The sequence below is a fragment of the Melozone crissalis genome, unplaced genomic scaffold (assembly GCF_028551555.1).
Source record: "Melozone crissalis strain CALT ecotype California unplaced genomic scaffold, PUWL_Pcris_2 ptg000018l_1, whole genome shotgun sequence".
In the NCBI taxonomy this organism is placed as follows: Eukaryota; Metazoa; Chordata; class Aves; order Passeriformes; family Passerellidae; genus Melozone; species Melozone crissalis.
Window position 1 is genome coordinate 11,297,921 of NW_026535796.1, and position 18,499 is coordinate 11,316,419.

At 39.9% G+C, this 18,499-nt stretch overlaps 1 protein-coding gene across 1 annotated transcript in view; it reads right to left on the minus strand.

The window, feature by feature from the left end:
* The window catches only part of LOC128936512 (mucin-5B), a 41,906-nt gene that overhangs the window by 15,842 nt on the left and 7,565 nt on the right, over positions 1-18,499 (minus strand). Inside the window, exons 8-27 of the mRNA XM_054275503.1 lie at positions 17,721-17,838; positions 16,342-16,480; positions 15,645-15,746; positions 15,359-15,428; positions 14,983-15,120; positions 14,280-14,444; positions 13,333-13,427; positions 11,741-11,867; positions 8,462-8,714; positions 7,412-7,464; positions 6,928-7,028; positions 6,482-6,633; positions 4,623-4,761; positions 3,799-3,909; positions 3,174-3,353; positions 2,545-2,781; positions 1,523-1,679; positions 1,189-1,317; positions 674-758; positions 436-473 (exon numbers count right to left, since the gene is read on the minus strand). Coding sequence (XP_054131478.1) covers positions 436-473; positions 674-758; positions 1,189-1,317; positions 1,523-1,679; positions 2,545-2,781; positions 3,174-3,353; positions 3,799-3,909; positions 4,623-4,761; positions 6,482-6,633; positions 6,928-7,028; positions 7,412-7,464; positions 8,462-8,714; positions 11,741-11,867; positions 13,333-13,427; positions 14,280-14,444; positions 14,983-15,120; positions 15,359-15,428; positions 15,645-15,746; positions 16,342-16,480; positions 17,721-17,838 — 2,589 coding nt within the window. The remainder of the gene's footprint in view (positions 1-435; positions 474-673; positions 759-1,188; positions 1,318-1,522; positions 1,680-2,544; positions 2,782-3,173; positions 3,354-3,798; positions 3,910-4,622; positions 4,762-6,481; positions 6,634-6,927; positions 7,029-7,411; positions 7,465-8,461; positions 8,715-11,740; positions 11,868-13,332; positions 13,428-14,279; positions 14,445-14,982; positions 15,121-15,358; positions 15,429-15,644; positions 15,747-16,341; positions 16,481-17,720; positions 17,839-18,499) is intronic.

The following is an 18,499-nucleotide window of genomic DNA, read 5'->3' on the forward strand; positions in this document are numbered from 1 at the left end:
AGGCACACAAACACGTATCCTAATAAGCTGTCTTAGTTTATTTTATTAAATAAATGGTCAGCACTTCTACAAGATTTTCCCTGTTCTAAAAGTACTTATTAAAAAAGGTACCATGAATGGCCTGCTACAGACTACTCTCTATCTGTCTTCACTGACTACCAAGGAAGTGGAAAAGTGGAAAAGTGGTATTAACCTCTGTAAGATGAATCCTACATATTGTACCTGTCCCCTTCCTCCTCGTGATTATCCTTTACACAGTTCTTGAGGTAAAAGGCTGCATTTTTTCCATCAAAGTATATCTGTGCAACTTTGCACCCATGTACTAAGCTACCTGTCTGGCCTCCTATTGCCAATATGTTTGGTAACATGTAATATGTGATGTTGGGTTGTTGCATTCCTGCCATCACTCAATGCATGGTGAGGGTGAAAAGTTACCTTTGGAGTCTTCAGCGCATAGTTTCTCGTCAGGATCGCTGAAGAGAAAGAATAAAAAAAATTGTTTTATTGAAGTGAATTCATATATGGAATAACAATGTCTGCAACTGTACTACTTTTACAAAAAACCTACTCCTGGATTTAATGGTATTCGCCACTGCCTATAAACATTAATAAAACATCTTCTAGTTTGTCTTTTTTAGTCCTATTTTGCCTTTCTCATCATCAACTGACTTACCATGAAGTGCAGTTGAGGAGGGAGACACACTCTCTGCTCTCCTCATCAAAATATGGCTTGTCAGGACTGCACTCTGGGTAACAGCCTGGAAAATTAAACAAAGTATTCTTAGTCTGAGTTACATAGGCACGGGAAAGCACATAAATACCTCTACCAAATATAGATTTGATCCCCAAATGAAAGTAATTCCAGTATGAATGTTCTTTTTACTACCAATTATTTTTCCAAGTCCTCTTTTTACCTCTCTCCCCAAAGTTTTAATTTACTGCATTTGTCAACAGGTAATAATTCTATAGAAATTTATATTGAATGGTATTTTATCTCTTCATATATTTAAAAGCAGCAGGCAAATGATGCTATGAATGGCACCATCACACAGGGAATTAGCAAGGCATGGTCAATGAGCTTCTGGGACAGATGGGATAACCTTTCAGTCACCTTGATGCTTCAGACATTTAAAACCAGACTAGTAGCTGTGACTCCCATAAACTGCATTAAAGTCAAGGAAGAATTACCTTCTAAACTGTACAGCAAGTTCCCACATTTCCCTTGTGGGTTTCTGCAGGTCCTTAGACAAGGGGCTCCACAGGGTTTGTAGAACCACTCATGTTTGTCAGGTGGGTTGTAATAATCACAGAACACAGCTGGAACAGAAGAATAAAAAACATTTAGGTCTCAGATACTGGGCAGGGACTATTTTTAAAATCTTGTTTAAAAGATTTTAATAAGGTAAATATGATAAAAAGAGCTTGCTCAGTCACACATGCATAGCAGTGTAGGTGTTCTGCTCTTCTGTATCCCGTGTGCCTGAGGCGCTGCTTTCTGTGTGCCCTTCCCTGCAGTACTCACGGCAAATGGCAGGGGTTCTCCAGTTGATGCAGACACCAGCTCTGCTGCAGCTCCTCGAGTAAGCAGCAACTGAGGTACAAAAGCACTCACAGTCTCCCACACTGTCACAGCCACAGAAATCAGACACACAAGATTCATAATATGGAATTGGGTTCACCTGTCAAAACACCAACAGAGCTGTCACCACAGCTGTGTCTGCTGCACTGTGTTTTAATGAGGGAAAGGGTTCTGAATTTCTGTCATATACATGGTTTGTGACAGACTGGGATTGTCATGAAGGAGCCATGATATTTCACAACAGGTAGTTTTCTATTTGCACCTGCCTGGTAGAATTGGACTCTATATCTTCCTATTCTCATATGTGCAATGCTGCCACTTACACTTAAAATGCCTTCCCAGTGTGATTTCTGCAGGACTGAACTACCTTGTTTTGGCTTAGCACAACTACACAGTGTGCACTCTTCAGCTGAGAGACAGTAACTGAGTAAGAAAGAAAATCCTATTTCCACTAAACTTCATGTCTCTTGTTTTTTAACCGTTGCCAGCATAAACTAACAAAGGAAATAAGGCCAAGTTTGTTTTTAATTTTTTTTATTAAAGTGCACTGAAGCTTTGTATAGACATTCTAATTAAGAAGAGTAGCCTTATTTCTGTTTAATTAAATTTGTGACTCAAATAAACCAAATAATTAGTCTATTTAGATAACTTGAACGAACTTCCCAAGGATCACCACACAAACAGTCCTAGACTAACTTATCTCTACATTTTACAGATACCTAACTTTCTACTTTTGGTGGCCAGCTATTATCCTCTTTATCTTCAGTTGTTCAAAACAGGCACTGCTGCTTCCTCAAATACTGTGCAACAGGTTTTAATTGGCACAGCTGTGAAGTGAGGTTTTGAGAGAAGTAGCCGAGTACTACTGTGCAGTAGCTTCACTACTAAAAAAATGCTGCAAATGTGCTGCAAAATAGCGACAAATATCTAGTGTGAAACCATTGAGCATGAGAGAACAGGATTACCTTGCTGTGACAGGCTTCAAAGATGTTACTCTTAATGATGCTGCAGTGCTTCTGTCCCAGGGCAGACTTGAAAGGCTGATCTGCACACAGGTCTGTCATGTTTATATTTGAGCAGGTGCTTGTTATTTTCCAGCTGTTTCCAAACTCCTGGATGCTCATCTCCATGGACTGCCCTCTGGTTGTGAAGTCATTCCTTGAGCGGCCGTCAAAGTCCCCACAAAGACCACAGACTTTTCCCTGTGTAATGTGTGTAGGCACAGTTAATGTTTTTTGTTATTTTGAGTGCAGCCTACTCTTTAACAGAAATAATTTATAGAGCCTGTAAAGGCAAAATAGGTGCAAGTTTCTAAACAGAAAGCAAAAAATGGCTCAGAAAAAGCTGAACTTGAAGTGACATAAACATTCCCAATGTGTTATCAATACTTCTCGCCCCAAATATTCTGGAGTATTTTATACTGACTGAACAGTGCAATAAAACACAAGATGTGGCCAGCTTGCTGTTTCTTCTTGTCCACTACACCTAACTTTTTCCAAGCCTTTTTTTCCAGGCTCTGGAAAAACTGGGGCTCCAGTTCTGGATGCATAACTCTGACTTTGAAATCATAACTCCCAGTCCACCCCCTACTTACCTGGAAAGAGGGTGCCACGTGAACAACAACAGTAGTCTTTTGGTCCCACATGAAGTTCATCCCTTGATTTGTTTCAATTACGATATAACCTCCTCTGAGGTCCACTTTGTAATTTTTCTCAGCTCCTGGATCAGTGGCTATCTCCTGAATTCTTCCTTCCAAAAGCCTTATTTCACTGTTCTACAAAGGAACAGATACATTGCATGGAAGGAAAACAAATAGAAAACTTAGTGCAACAGCACTGGCACTCTGCCTCTCCTTCTTTGTCTTATTTTTCTGTCATCTTCACACTCTGTCTTTGTAGATAGGTGAGCCACAGCCACAGATGCACAGCCTACTGTCACAAATGAAAATACACACACACACACACACACACACACACACACAAATGCACATCTGTAGTGTTGTTGACTCCTTGCAATTTTCCCCTCATGCACAGAAGTGTTCAATCCCTGTTAACATCAAATACCTAAGCCCTTTCCCAACTTCCTTGCCTTAGCTTGCTGGCTGTTTGACTTCCATAGGTACTTCTAGCAGCAACTGAGGTGGAATATAAGAGAATGATACAGTAATTACTACAAAATCAAGACTACAGCTCCTTGGTTATAACTAGTTCTAGACAAACCTCAAAAATCAGTGTGATCTTTAGGGAGCAGATGGAGCGTGACTTCCCACAGGCATTGTTCTGAATCACAATCCGGAAGGTGCCAGCATCCATGTTATTAGGGCAAAAATCCTTAGAAAAACAGATAACATTCTGTTAGAGCTTGTCAGGCAACTAGACCAGTTATAAGCATTTTTTTGAGCTCTAAATGAATGACACTCTGATCTGACTTGTTTATTCACTAAAACTATAGAATTTTGGAAGCATCTGGTGGGAAATGACCTGGTGGCAGATGCATTTTTGACCAGGATTTTCAAAAAGGAAAACTAAGGGGGGAAATGAACTTGTCATAGCAACAGGCCAAAAAGGTAAAAATATATTTTCTTAAAATTAGGAAAACCAACTGTAATTTGGGGATGACAAAATGTCTCACTGAGTGCTGTCTCATTACATTCAATTATTATATATGAGGCTCACACGTTATCCTCTGCATGCTTCCATCACAACAAAAATAATGTCAGTCTTGCATGACTGATGGAAACACTTTTCAACACCACGTTTTCCTTTCCCTTGAAAATGGTGGAATGCCTTCAGGAAAGAGCTGTCCAACCAAGGAGTTAATCATTTGGGATCACACAGTGCCCTCTTGTGTCACTTCTGAGTCAATTAGCTTTGTTTAATTTGGAAAATCTCACTCTATCAGCTCTAGGTGCAAGAGGAGAGGAGTAGGCTCTGCTCATTAGTTTGGCTATTTTGTATGGGAGTGCCTTTTAATTACCCAGACTGAAGCCTACACTGTGGGGTGTAAAAAGCATATGGATGGAAAATTGAAAATAAATTGATACCTGAGCTAGGATATAGTCACAGTCTCCCAGGAAATCAAACTTCTCCCCATCAAAGCTCATGTAATGCCCATTTCCATACACAGTGCAGGTACCCTTGCAGGGATTGTCCGTGCAGTTCCATTGCCTTTTGTTGCAGGTGCTGGGAAGCAAAATGCAAAGAATAACAATGTTTGCATGAAACATGGGCTTTCCTTAACCTCAAACAGGGGCAGAATAATTAAAAGGTTTGTTGTTTACAGTGCCCTCTCAACTGTTCTAAGATCATGCTATGACATGCCATATCAATCAAAAAGTTCATGTTTGCTACCCATAAACATTTATTCTATTATTTCCTTCAAATATATTTTAAATAATTGAGTCCTGGCAGCAGATGGTGGGGGTTTAGAAGAAAAATTCAGGGTGAAGAACTGAATATTTCAACCATTTCTGAATTTTAATCTGTGAAGGATCATGTTGCAGTTCTGTTACAGTGATGTGAACAAATATTATCTCTGTCTTTCCTTGGGTCTGGCTGAGATGGAGGGGATTTTTTTCCCTCAGCAGCCCTCACAGAGCTGTGCTTTGCATTGTCAGCTACAAAGGTGTTGGTAACACCTCAGTGTATTGGCTAGTGCTGAGCAGCACTCCCGGAGCATCAGTGCTGTGCATTCTCCCCCTCAGCAGCAGGCTGGGGCACGGATAAGGTTTTGGGAGGGGACAGAGACAGGACAGCTGTCCCAAGCTGGCCAAATGGATATTCCAAACCATGTGATGTCTGCTCAGCAATAAAAGCTAGGAGAATGGGAGATTGGGGTGGGAGCAGAGTGGTGTATGTTATGATGTTTGTTTTCTGAAGCCCTACACCTTTGTAAGTGGGCTGGACATCACCTGCTAGTGGGGACTAGGGGATAAATATTTTGTTTGCCTTTTCTTCTGCATACAGCCTTTGCTTTTGCTTTATTTTGACCCATGACCATCTTATTTTCTCCCCAACCCTGTCCTGCTGAGGATTGTAGTGATAGAGCAGTTAGGTGGCCACCTAATGTCCAGCCAAAGTCAACCCACCACACCTTGACAAACCTCACTTCTAGTTCAGGAGGACTGTAGACAGAATATTTAGTTGTTATAGCTGTGATGCAGAGACTGCATTTTCTTTCCCATGTATGTCCTCTTCTCATGAGAAAACTAAGCCCTCACTGCAATAAAACTTCTTACTGACTCTGTGATACCAACAACAGCTTATCAGGTTTTGACTTCACAGGTTAAACTTGGCTGCCTGTACCAATGGTGATCAGACCAAAGTGTTTCTAGCTCTCCTTTTCTGTGCATCCATTTGGCAGAACTATACAGTCTCATCCTTGCTAAATAATGGATAAAGATTGAAAGCATTTTACCCACCATGATCAGTAATAACAGTGAAATCTATGGCACCAGAAATTTGAGTAACTAGAGTATTAGTTTATCTTGAGAACTATGGGTCTGGAAGCACTGCAAGTCTCAAGGGAGGACCATTGCAATTCTTTGACTAAATTAAGTCATTTTCCAGGGTTCAGCTGTGCCCAACACACACAAACTCAATTCCCCCTTATTGAATGAGCAACCACACACCAGCCAGAGTAAGGCTGATGTTTCTGAAGCTGGTGGGGAAACAGAAAAGGATGGAAATCGTTTAACAGAAGATATTGGTGCTTGTTCTCTCCAAGTGCAGGCTCAGTATTGCATGATGCAGAGAAATACTTCCCCTTTTATTTTTACTAGCAGCCCAATGGCTCTCATGATGAAGAGGAAGGCTTCAAAGCACACCCTGTCCCATGGGTGCACTATGGTCTGGCAGTTCTGACAAACTTTGCTATAAAACAAGGCTCCCTGGGATAACGTACCATGTGTTGCAGTCCACTTTGATGGTTTCCCCAGGTTTATAGAAGTGTCCTCCATGAACACATGGGCACTGATCTTTGGGAATACATCCTCCGCTGCCATCCAATACCAGTCCATCAGGACACATGCAGCCAGAAACACATTCTGTGACATACTGCACATTAGAAGATATGGGAGAAGACAACTTGTTAGTGCACGGCAAGAAGAGGGAACCAGCAGAGATGTGCTAGCTCTGGATGCCAAAGTTTTGGCTTTTTAAAAAAACTCCTTAATTGCAAGCTAGTGGAAATCATGCTACAAACATCACAGGTAGGTTGTTAGCTGCTGTGTTATCAGTGAAGCATTGGTGAGTGCCCAGCATGGCATGTTCCCATCGGTGCTTGATAAGGACAATCCTACAGGCACAGCCCTGCCGTGCTGTGCCCCTGCTGGGAGGGGAGCTCCTTACACAGTGCATGTCCTGCGTCTTGCAGCTTTTCTGACACTCTGATCCAGTTGCTCCAGGACCTGCAGAGCTGCAGTTGAAGTAATACATAGGAGCTGGGCAATCTGCAGTAGGAGAAAACATTTCAGGAAGTAATTTAGACAGAGCAATAAGGATGCCATCAGCAATTGCAAAACCAGCCAGAGGATTTCAGAGGGCAGCAGGTGTCTATCATTTAAAGTTTCTAACAGTTTTGCTTCTGCCCAATAACAGTGAAGGGAGAAGAAGGCAGATAACTTCTAAGCTTTGGGAAATATCCTCATCATCTAAAGAGTCTAGTAAGTCTGGTGACATTTTACAAAGACAAATGTTATCAATAACTAACACATTTCAGGGAGAATGGAAAAATGTGCAGAATACTAAAATGTTACAGAAAGTGAGAGATAACACAGAAAAACATTATAAATACTGGTTGACACCATACTGACATTATTTAACAAAATCTCACCTTTCACCAAGACAGTTTCTCCAATGCAGTCTAATCTTCCTTGAATGCATTTGCTAAAGAGATTCCATAAAACAAAACACATCAGCTCTTTGCACTTTTCTCCCTCACCAGGGAGAAAGGCACTGCAAAGCTTCACTTGTCACATGAATAACAAATTCCCATCAAAATGAATATTTGTTACAGCTATCAGTTTCACAGACATGCATTACCATCCCCAGAAGGAAGATTAAAAGACCCAGCTCTTAAAATACTCTTCCTTCATCTGGCACTGGTTTATTGTGTGTTTTCCCTAAATCAAATTTTTCCTAAGCATCCATTTTCTACTCCATGAGATAAGACTAATACTTTCTTAAATAAGAGATCTCTTAAATTACTAAATGAATATGTGATTACAAAATAGTGTAGAATCCTCAGTTGGAAGACAGCTAGAGAGAGAACATGTAAACATCTAAAGATAATAAAGAAGCCTTCCCCTGGTGGTTGTTTCCGTTGATGCCCTAAGGTAGTTGAAAATGAGAATAATGACAATTTTTTCAATGCAGATGCAAATTAATTACATTATTTTTATTATCCCCTCCACTCCAGTTTCTCTCTCTTTTGTCTAAAAAAAAAAGTTTAAAAACTGATAATTGTTTTTTTTTTTTCATGGATCATTTTTATTTTTTAAATAGTCTGCAGGATGGTGTGGTGGTTTTCACTTTGCTTTTTCATTTCAAAGCCTGAAACTCCTCCAAGCCTTCTGTCTTCTAGAAAACTTGCTCCCACTGTTTTTGGATATTTTTTACACAACAATGAACTCTGCAAGAGATAGATTACAAATATTGTTCTACTAAACATATTTTCAGGTTCTTGTTTTCTAGCATGAATATGGGATTTTAACATTTGCTGTGGCTGCACTTCCTGCCAGGGGAAGATACAATCTAGGAAAAATTTGCCATTATTCCTAACTGTAAAATGATGACATCCATGGATTGGAGCAGAGACTTTTTCCCCCATGAGCCCTGATGTCCCCAGGCGCAGAGCAGCCTTTGCATCATTGGAGAAACTCACCACATGAGTTTATCCTCTTGGAAGGAGTTGCCAGGCTGAACAATCTTGCCTTTGTAGTAGCAGGGGCAGTCATCTGGAGGCACACATTCCTCCTCATCGTTGAGGTAGGTGCCTTCGGGGCAAGCACAGCCCTCCATGGGCGCGATCCGGACCTTGCACAGCGGGTCGGGCTCATCCAGCGAGCGGCAGGACTGGTTACAGTACTTCACACTATAGTTATAAACCATAGTCTCAGGACACTCCTCAGAGGGATCTTTGCAAGAGAAATAAAAGGGATGTATGGCCTTCTTTGTGCAATCATCTCTCATGACTTTAGCATGCCTTTCTGCACGCTGGTAGCCATAAACATGCTTTTATCAAATCACCAGACCTTGTCTCCCAGGATTCTGGGAGAATCTACTGGCATAGCCTAAACTATATGACACTGAAATACTCAGCAGGGTGTTTATTTTTGTAATTTCCACAATTTACATTTCTATCTTATGCCAAAACCTGAAACCAGTAACTTCTGACTTGTTAAAATTTTATTTTCTGACTTTTACTAATGATTTCTTTGGCTGGGGATAACTTAAGAAATGACCCTATTTTGTAAGAGAGAAATTTTGACATTAAATGGCAGTGACAAGGAACTCTGCCAATCGATTGATGCTACCAAGAAAAGGGTGTTTCAGTTCTCACAGATGTCTTTAGGAAAACTGTTGTTGTCATCCTCTGGGGAAATGAGAAACAACAGTTCTAAGATTTCTGGGTGAACCCAACAGATAAATAACAAAATCTAAAGAGTTAACTAACCATGTAAGACAATAAAAAGCTGGTTCATTTTCAGGGGCTGACAGTATACACCACCATCAAAGGTCTGCCGTAGAATCTGCAGTACTGACCCATAGGGATGACATTAAATTTTGTAAGGAAACATCACCCACTTTAAGGCTGCAAGAAAGTCTGGCATCCAGATATCTTTGAAATTCAGGAGAACTGGAGATCTAGTTATCTCGGGCCTCTTTCTAATTCTGCAGGTTTAACCCTGCAGCTGTTTTTCAGATACACGCAGATGCACTAGAAGGTACAGGGGTGTTGATCATGGGCACCTGTGCTAATCAGCTTTGCAACAATGCTAATAACTTATCAGCAATAGGTTCCATGCTTAAATAAAGCCCTGTATGTTTTTCCAGTCCATGACCATGGCACACTTTTTTAGATTAGTTAGTGTGCTAGGCTTGTGTACACATTCAAAACCAGCACCCTACCACCATGAACTATTTGGTTTTCTGGTCCTAGCTGGAGCAAACACAATATCCCCTGTGTAAGTCAGGCAAGGCATATTCTCCTACTTTTTATTCTTTGAAGATACAGCAAGTCGTATTTGTAATTCAAAATATGTCAAATAAAAAAGATACTAATAAAGATGTTGAATATGAATTTATATCTGTCTCAATTGTTAGCTATTAATGCAATAAAATAGCATGCTTACTTTCTCCCTTAAAATTTTCATAGAGGAATAAGATCACTTTTGATACAGTGAGACTGGTAAGAGAAGGGTTATTTGACTGTAGTGCTCATGGTCACAGGAGTGACACGCATCTAAGATGACAAATCACAACTGGAGGCATGAGTGCAGAGAACATGAGCATACCAGAGATACCTTCAAGCTAGCTTGCACAGGGAGCACTAGAAAAGCAGTGCCAACACTGCTCACCCCAGTGATCTGCTGGGCAGCCAGCAACTCCAGTAATGGCTCATGCCTCTGCTGAAGAGAGTGCAGCAGGCATGCACAGGGTTTAGCCAGCAGGACTTGCTTGTTTCACACACTCTGCTGACTGCAGTGCAGACATCTGCCTGGGATGCAACCTGCCTTGGATGCTGCCTGCAGCTTGGCAGAGTGGATGCAGCTTCAGGAGCTGGAACAGTTTTTCCAACCCCCACAATGGGACAGAACACAGGGTGAGGGTGGTGGCTCATTTAGTCTTTCACTCATGAACAGTGAGTCATAAACAACCATACTCTTATCACAGCCATGTTCCCAAAAGATTATTTCTTCTTAAATAAGGCCTAAAATGATTGTTCTGATTAAAACATGAGCATTTTTTCTCAAGGTTAGTGCACTGTTTGAGGTACTATTACCTACTGTGCCTTAAGAACACAGATTTCAGCCAAACCCATGCTGCAAACCAGTCTTGATTTGCCATTAAAAATGTCAGTAATTCTGTGTTGGGAACAAAGCTTTCAATAAATAGTGTCTGTGTCTAGTGCATAACTCTGCAGGATTCTAGGACAATTTACTGTGGACTACACTGTGTTCCTTTGAATTATTCCAGCACAGGTTTGTGAAATTGTTCTTATCACAGTCTCAAATGCCTCTGGCAATGCGTCACACCAGTTACATTGTTTGCTTCTATTAAGTGTCCCAGCTGGCTCCTAAGTCAGGCAATTAAATAGATTATAGCTGCATCAAGCTCCAAAAACATGATCATTGTTATGTTGTCTATTCAGATGTGCAATTAGTCAAGAACCCCATACGTCTATTTTCATGTCGACAGAGGCAAATCTCACTTGACTCGTCTGACCATCAATGACAACCTGGGAATATTGAAGCAAAATTCAGAATCCAAGGCAGTGAGTTTTATTTTCAGATTTTATGCCATCTTGTAATAAATTCAGAGTCCATATATGTATGTATCTATCTTCCTTTGGCATTGCCAAAGGAAGATACATACATATATGGACTCTGAACTCAGGATTTGGTGACCATGTGTATGTCCAAGAAACTTTTGTTCATTTTTTAGGTAATTCTGAGCTGAAAATGCCTCTAAAGATTTTCAGATTCCGAAATATCACCAATATATATTTATTTTAAAAACTGTAATTTTACTGTAATGTGGAAAAATGGGGTTAATGAGTGATGTCATTTGTATTGTCTGGGACAACAGGACTGAATGTAAAGCAAAAAAGGTATTGGAATTAAAATACATGGAGAAGCCCATGTCTTCAAAAGTAACTTAATTGCTAACTAAACCTAAATTAAACTAACCCTGTTTCTGTTTAATTTGAGTAATATGCCTTATACTATTTTGCTTATCTGAGTATTGAATTCACCTAAGATTTACAAAAGGAACATGCATTGTAAGAGCATGAAGCAGTCACACACTGAATTTTATAGAATAAATACTTATTCTGTTTTTCAAAGGCTCTCTAACTTGATGACTAAAGACAAAAGACACTGACTGCCACAAATGGGGCTGTTCCCCCATATCCCTGCCCAAGGGATTTCAGTTCACATACCACAGACACCCTGCCTCCAGCCCTGCAGGGACACGCCTGCTGAAGCACAGTCTCTGGAGTAAGTAGAGAGCACACTGCACAGTGCAACTTCACTCTTCTCAGCATTACAGGTGTCATACATGCATTTCTAAAGGACAGAAAAGGACAATAATGGGTATTATTATGTCTAGCTCATAGAAGAAACAGCAAAACATGTAGCAATTAAAAAAGCAGTCAACCAATATATTTTTTAAAAAGTATTATTACTATGAAACTTAATATCTTTAAGAGAAAATGTATACTAATGAAATACTATGCAAACCTGAGAAATAGCAAATCAGTTACAGAAACTGCAATGAAATTATGTCTAATTCTCATTAACAGATGAATATTAAAAAAGTTAGAGGCACGTAGAGTTCCTAAATAAATGTCTTTACTAGCCTCCTATGAGGATGTACAATCTAGGACCTATCAAAATATATCATCTGAAAATATTGCACAGTGATGACTGGCACTTTGTGTACCTATCTGGTAAGCAGCTGAGATGCACCCGATGACATGACAGGTGCATGACAGAAGATGGCTTATAGAGAGTCAGTCATATGTAATGACATTTTAAGAACTAGTTATGTAAGTCTAGCTGGAGTTTAAAGCTTGAGTTCTTTTAACAGTGTGGGCTGTACAAAAGAACACAAATACAGCTAGTCAGAGAGCAGTAGGATCACACTGGATAGACAGTGACTTATCCTGCCATTACTGATGTTGTGGAAAAGCTTTCACGAATCATGATTTAAAATCTGATGATATCAGTAGGAGTAACAGACATATCTGTAAGAAGCTAGTTATTACTTCTTCTTAACTGAAAATTGCGAAATCCTGTTTTATTTATAGCTTACATTAATTCTGAAGTATATATATTTTCTTCTGGGATAGGTAAAACGTAAGCCATATTTGTAAAGATACTTGAAGACGTTACATTCTAGGCAAAATTTCAGGGTCAGGTTTTTCTCAGTAAGTTGTTTTACACACATACACACACACCCACACCCTGCATGAACTTTCTGTGGTTTTGCAGGAACTTCTTTACAATCTACATAAATGTGGCAACTCTGTAGCTCAGACAGCTTTCTCGGCGGCATTATAGAGCTTTACACCAAGAGAACATATGGGCAGCTTCATGCATTCAAAACACAAGGAGACTAACAAGATTCAAAGGTAGTAAAAGAGATATAAACAATGTAAATTCATATTCTCTCCCTTGATGTGAATTTTGAACCAAGTCAGAGGAAATCCATGGGGCTGGTAAAACTCTCAATTCAGTTCCACTCAAAAACACTGATTCTGCTAGTCAAAGAGTGAACTCTTTGAAACTTTGAAATCTTGAACTGATTTTTTTATTTTGTTTCTGGATCACGCAACAGAAGCCAGTCATGCCTATCAAGTATTTATGGGGCTGTAGCCAAAAAGGCCCATCTTGCACAAACTCTTATTCTTTAATTTTTTTAATTAGCATCAGTGCACTTCTTTGTGACCAGTCACTACTGTAACCTATTTCACTCCCCTAGGCCAGTCTCTGGACTAGATTAAACCACCCATTTGGAGCAGTACCTTACCTTGATGTACACAGAAGGGTCTACAACAGAATGGCAGGCAGCAAACACACTGCTTGTATTGGACAGAAGAGCACACCAGTGCTGGGCAAATTTTTCTGAAGTGGGAAAAAATATCATTGTCCATAGTCACTTAAACCACATTACTGTCTGACTCAATATTCTTATCAGGTATCACATTGAACTAGAATGTCCTGAAGTATTTAGACAATGCTGGATGGAAATACAGGTCATTAACTTATCAAAGGGATAAGCATAGTTGGATGGATGACCAGCCATTTTCCTAAAAGAGAGGTTTCCCCTTCTAAGTATTAACATTATTACTGCAGCTGGATTTGCAGAACATACACAGAACCTCCCCATTTTCACTGTTTTTCATCAAACTTTCTTAATTCTTTACAGCCAGATAATTACTTATAGTCAAGCAAAAGCATGTAATAATCAGTGAGTTGTGTGGCTGTGAGCTGCAGCTTTAATTACATGTGGGAGTACTTAGGAGAGGTCAGTCCAAATAACACATATATCCAACCCAGTCAGAGTGAAAAATCAGACAGGACAGCTAGTACAGTGCAATGCTTGCTTAACTCAGCACTGTTCACAACTTCCTTCTCTGGACTTCAGGACAGCTGTAACAACCTAGACTGGATGAAGAACTTCCCAAATGTTGGCAACCAGTGGTGCTCTGCCTTAAGCCTAAATTGCTGTCATTTATGCTGTAGGTGCTTTTCAAGTCATCAGCGAATGTGTTGGCTCTTTCACCAGTAGTGCTGTGTTTTTGTTTTGAAAGAAAAGCTATCCTCTTAAAGACCTTCAAAACACAATATTTTTTCTGTAGTTATAGCCTCAAAGGTAGAGGGTTTTGATGTTTATGAGATTTCTAAAGCTTTTTTGATTATCCATCATGTGAAAATTATTTCGCGCTGATAAGCCAGGGATGAAAAGCCTGGTACCTTTATCCACACTGTTTGAACAAGGATCTTCAAAGCTGTCCTCAACATCAAAACAGCTGGCTCTAGTTTTCCATGAGTTACCAAAAGCAGAAGCTGAATCTTCCACAGCTCCAGTGACTGTTCTGAAGTCATCTGTCTGGATGTTATTGAAATTGCCACAAAGACCTTGCGTGGGAGGCAAAAAAAAGGCAAAAGAAAAGAAGAAATCACTAGATGCATGAAAAAGGAATGGCTTCTAGATGAACACTCTTAGCTCTGTAATGGACCTCGCCTGAAACAAATCCATTTTCCCTCAGAGACATCCTGATGTTCCCACAAATCTGATAGGACCCTGTGTTTAGAGTGTATTTATTATTTTTCTGCATTACAGAGGCACTTAGTGATAGCACAAGGATGCTTCAGTAAACACTGGCAGACAGAGAGTATTTTCCCCAAAGGCTTATAAATAAAGGAAATGGCAGAAGAAAAACAAAATGGGTCAGAGAGACAGAATGTAATCCCATTACACAGACTGGAAACAGAAGCACAAAAATCTAAAATGGTGTAAACAGGAGATTAGTGGCAAAACCAAGAACATAGTCTGCACTTCACAAGGCTCTGATGAAGGCCTGTTTAAACAGATGGAGTCTATAAGATTTGCACACACTAAACATCACAGAGATTTTCTCCAGCACATTGAAGGGTTTAGCCTTGTGTGTCCTACCAGATGTGCGATTCTGAAAGGAATGATCAACTGTTATGGAGAGCTGCATTACAGGTTTCATTTGCACTCTGATCTGCACTCCAACTGAGCTCAAGATTTTGATGAAAAATGTAGATTGTCTGAAGATGGTGATGCCATCTAAAGAAGAAAGAGAAAAAGGAAAACATGTTGTATGCTCTTGCAAATCTTTACAAAGCTGAGTAAACAGGAGCTTCCAGTTGCCAGTGCATGCAGTAACACAGAGATTCCCAGGGAATCCCAGACCTAGTATCCACCTAACAGTGAGTACGATCATGTTCTTTTCAGAGAAAGGAGCAGGAATCCATCTGCAAAAGATGTAGGCTATTCTGTGGAAGATGTGAAGAAAGGGATTTACCTTTTCTTACAGGAAGCTTCACAATGAAATTGTTCATGTAGATATTTCCACAGGAACATATTTTTATAGTCTGCAGGGAAAAGGAAAAAAGGCCACAGTAGTGAATGCATATGATGTGAGACAGACAAAAGCAACCTGACAAGCTTTAGTAAGCACTGAGAAGTGGTGTCTTCAAAACCTCATCACCTCTGGGATCAGTGTAACTCAGTGTCCAGACACCATACAAACAATGTAAGGAAAACAGAAGTGATCTCCTGTGTATTGCTAATTAAAGACAGTTACTCACAGTTCTTCCTAGTGTGACCAATACATTCTTTAGGCAAGTCATTGTCCTTGAAGTCCCACACTGAATGATCTCCCCAATCACCACAACTGTGTCATCAGTGTTCTGAGAAAACATGAGAAAGGTATGTGCAGACGTTGTTAGCATGTTACAGGCTGGGAGCTTGAACAGAAAAACGTGTCACTGAAAGGCTAAGAAGGAGTAATGAAAGAACTGGGGTATTTGATATCTAACTGCAAACTATTTATTGCCAAAATCAATAATTTCACTAACTTTCCTTTGTACTCCTTTTCCTTGCTATCAACTTGTGTGGATCTCATTTGCAGGCATTCACAGATAATTCAATTTTTTTGAAGAAATTTTGGTTCATCCACTTTCTTTTGACAGTCACACATGAAGAAAGCTTCAAAAAATGCTTGAATCAACACTAATACATCCATTAAGAAAATTATTTAATTTAAAAAAAATAGTACAAGTATGTTGAAGCTGCAAAGCTTTGAAGCTAAGCATCAGCAACTGACTTGCAATCCATTGCAAATTCAAAAATTTATGGGGTTTAAGACTGAGCATGTTGCTCAGTGTTGAAGTGCTTTGCTGGATTGGTTCCATTTAATTAACTTAAGTCATATAAAGCTTCAGCACAGTTTTAAGCCTCATGCTACCCAGGAGATTTAGGAATGAAAAGAGAAATTGCTCGTACCTTAGCTAAGACATAATGACAGTTGCCATGAAAATTGAACCTCTTATTATCGAATGTTGTTATATGGAATCCTCCATCTATGTGGCAACTTCCAGAGCAGGGCAGAGAGATACAGCTCCAGTGGCCTCCTTTGCAAGTACTGTACAAAACCCAAAAAGCAGCCATTAGAATAAACACAGCTTCAAGGGAGCAAAGTGACACACCATTTTAATCTGCACAGATGTGGCCTCTTTGTGTTTTAAGGTCATTATCTTGGCTTCTTATTCAAACCCTGTGAGTGGAAGCCTTTATATTAGGCCCTTAAAGTGTGAGGGTTGAATTCCTATCAGTGAGAGAGTTAACTGCACTGGGCTTTTGGCTGGCTCCCGCAGAGACTGCACTGCACTGAGATGGGAAAGCAAGAGATGGTTTTCTGGGACTAAATTGTTTACTTGACTTTTTAAAGAAGAAAGAACCTCTTCAAGCAGGATCTGGCAACGTCTTGTGCTGCTGATGCAACTCTTCAGCAAGTCACTGATGGGATGTTTCAGCAGCTAATTGTGGAGGGCCTCAAATAATGAGCAGTTCTCACACCTGTGCACACAAGAAGAAAACAGTCCAGCCATATAGGCTTGGGCTTTGAAGGGACTAAAGGAGAATGTGGCAAGATGGAAGCCACACAAAGCCCACTAAGTTCAATTACTCAAAATTTCCGGGATTTGAGGAGCATTTTCTCAAAATACAGGATAATCCAAAGGGGCTTGCAGAATGTTTGGCCATGCACCATACCACATTTCATTCCTCCCTATAGCAAAACTATGACTGATGGTTAGAAAATGATGTTGTGTCACAGGACATATACAAATAACATATACAGAGTAAGAAATAAAACTGTTTTGAGAGTAATATACCTAAGATGTTATCACTTTTCACCAGTAGAGAATGGAGATGGGTTCAAGCTGACAGGTTTTTTTCTAAATCAAATAATTCTCAAGGACCAGGGGATCAGGACTTCTGAGACTTCTTTAAACAGTGTTGTACAGATCCAGATGTTGTTGGAAGTGCCAGTTTTTAACATGGTGTGACTTCTCACCTCACTCTAGTGGCCAAAGTCTCTGAATTAATCAGTAGAGAGTCTCATTTTTCTACATTCTGAAACCTTGAGCTCAGTTTTCACAAGCAGTTTCAAGTGAAGGTGGATAATAACTATGTGTGGTTGAGGAATACCTCCAAGTTTTCCTACACTGAAAATTCAGAGCAAGGTTTTGAATTGTTATTTAAGAGAAATGACAGGAATATACTTAAAAAAAAAAAAAAAGGAGGAAATACAGAATGCCACTCATCAATGTTTTGAAATAAATACTTCTGCCTTGTTTGTACAATCATGACCACAACAGTACCAGTTCTGGCAGGGAGTGGAGTAAGTTCCTCCAGATGAGTAGACTTTGCCTTGAAATGTACAGGGGCAGCTGTCTCTGGGGATGCACTTCTTGCTGCGGAGGTCATCAAGGATGGTTCCTGTTCAGACACAATGGCTAGTTAATATTCCTTCGGTGAGTCTGTGAAATGCCATCAAGGAAGATTAGAGTATGGAAAAAACTCTGGAGTATTCAGCATTTCATAAAATGAATGGGACACTTTTAAAGGAGAATACCACACTAGGCCCTTTCAGATGTTAACGAATGGGTAATATTTCTAACTAGAACTCAAATGAAAGCATTGCAAAACTCAAGAACATTTCCTGTTACAAAATCTTTCACTGTGAGCAGGATTATCAAGTGCCAGATGGCAAGGGTGTGAGCCAGTTTCCGTCTCTTTCTAACCGTCAATCTAACAGAAATCAGAGCCTCATCTTAGACCATTTCATGTGCAAATTTACACAGGCACATACCTGGAAATGCACGTATGTTTTGTGTCGCTTAAGCTATGGCTAGATTTAGTGTCACAGCAGGGAGGCACCTCATGAGACACCTTCACCTGCTTTCTTACTGTCTAGAGAGCACCTCTTCTCTTTCCATATCTGCACCATTTTTTCCCTGTCTAGTCCTTAGAAGTTTTTGCCTCCCTTCTCCAGTGTCAGGATCTCATATCTTTAGAAATCTGGCTCTTCCAGGAAGGAAGTTGGTAAATTATGCTAGAAGAAGCAGTTTATTTGTTGTGTGAAATGGTAAAGAAAGGG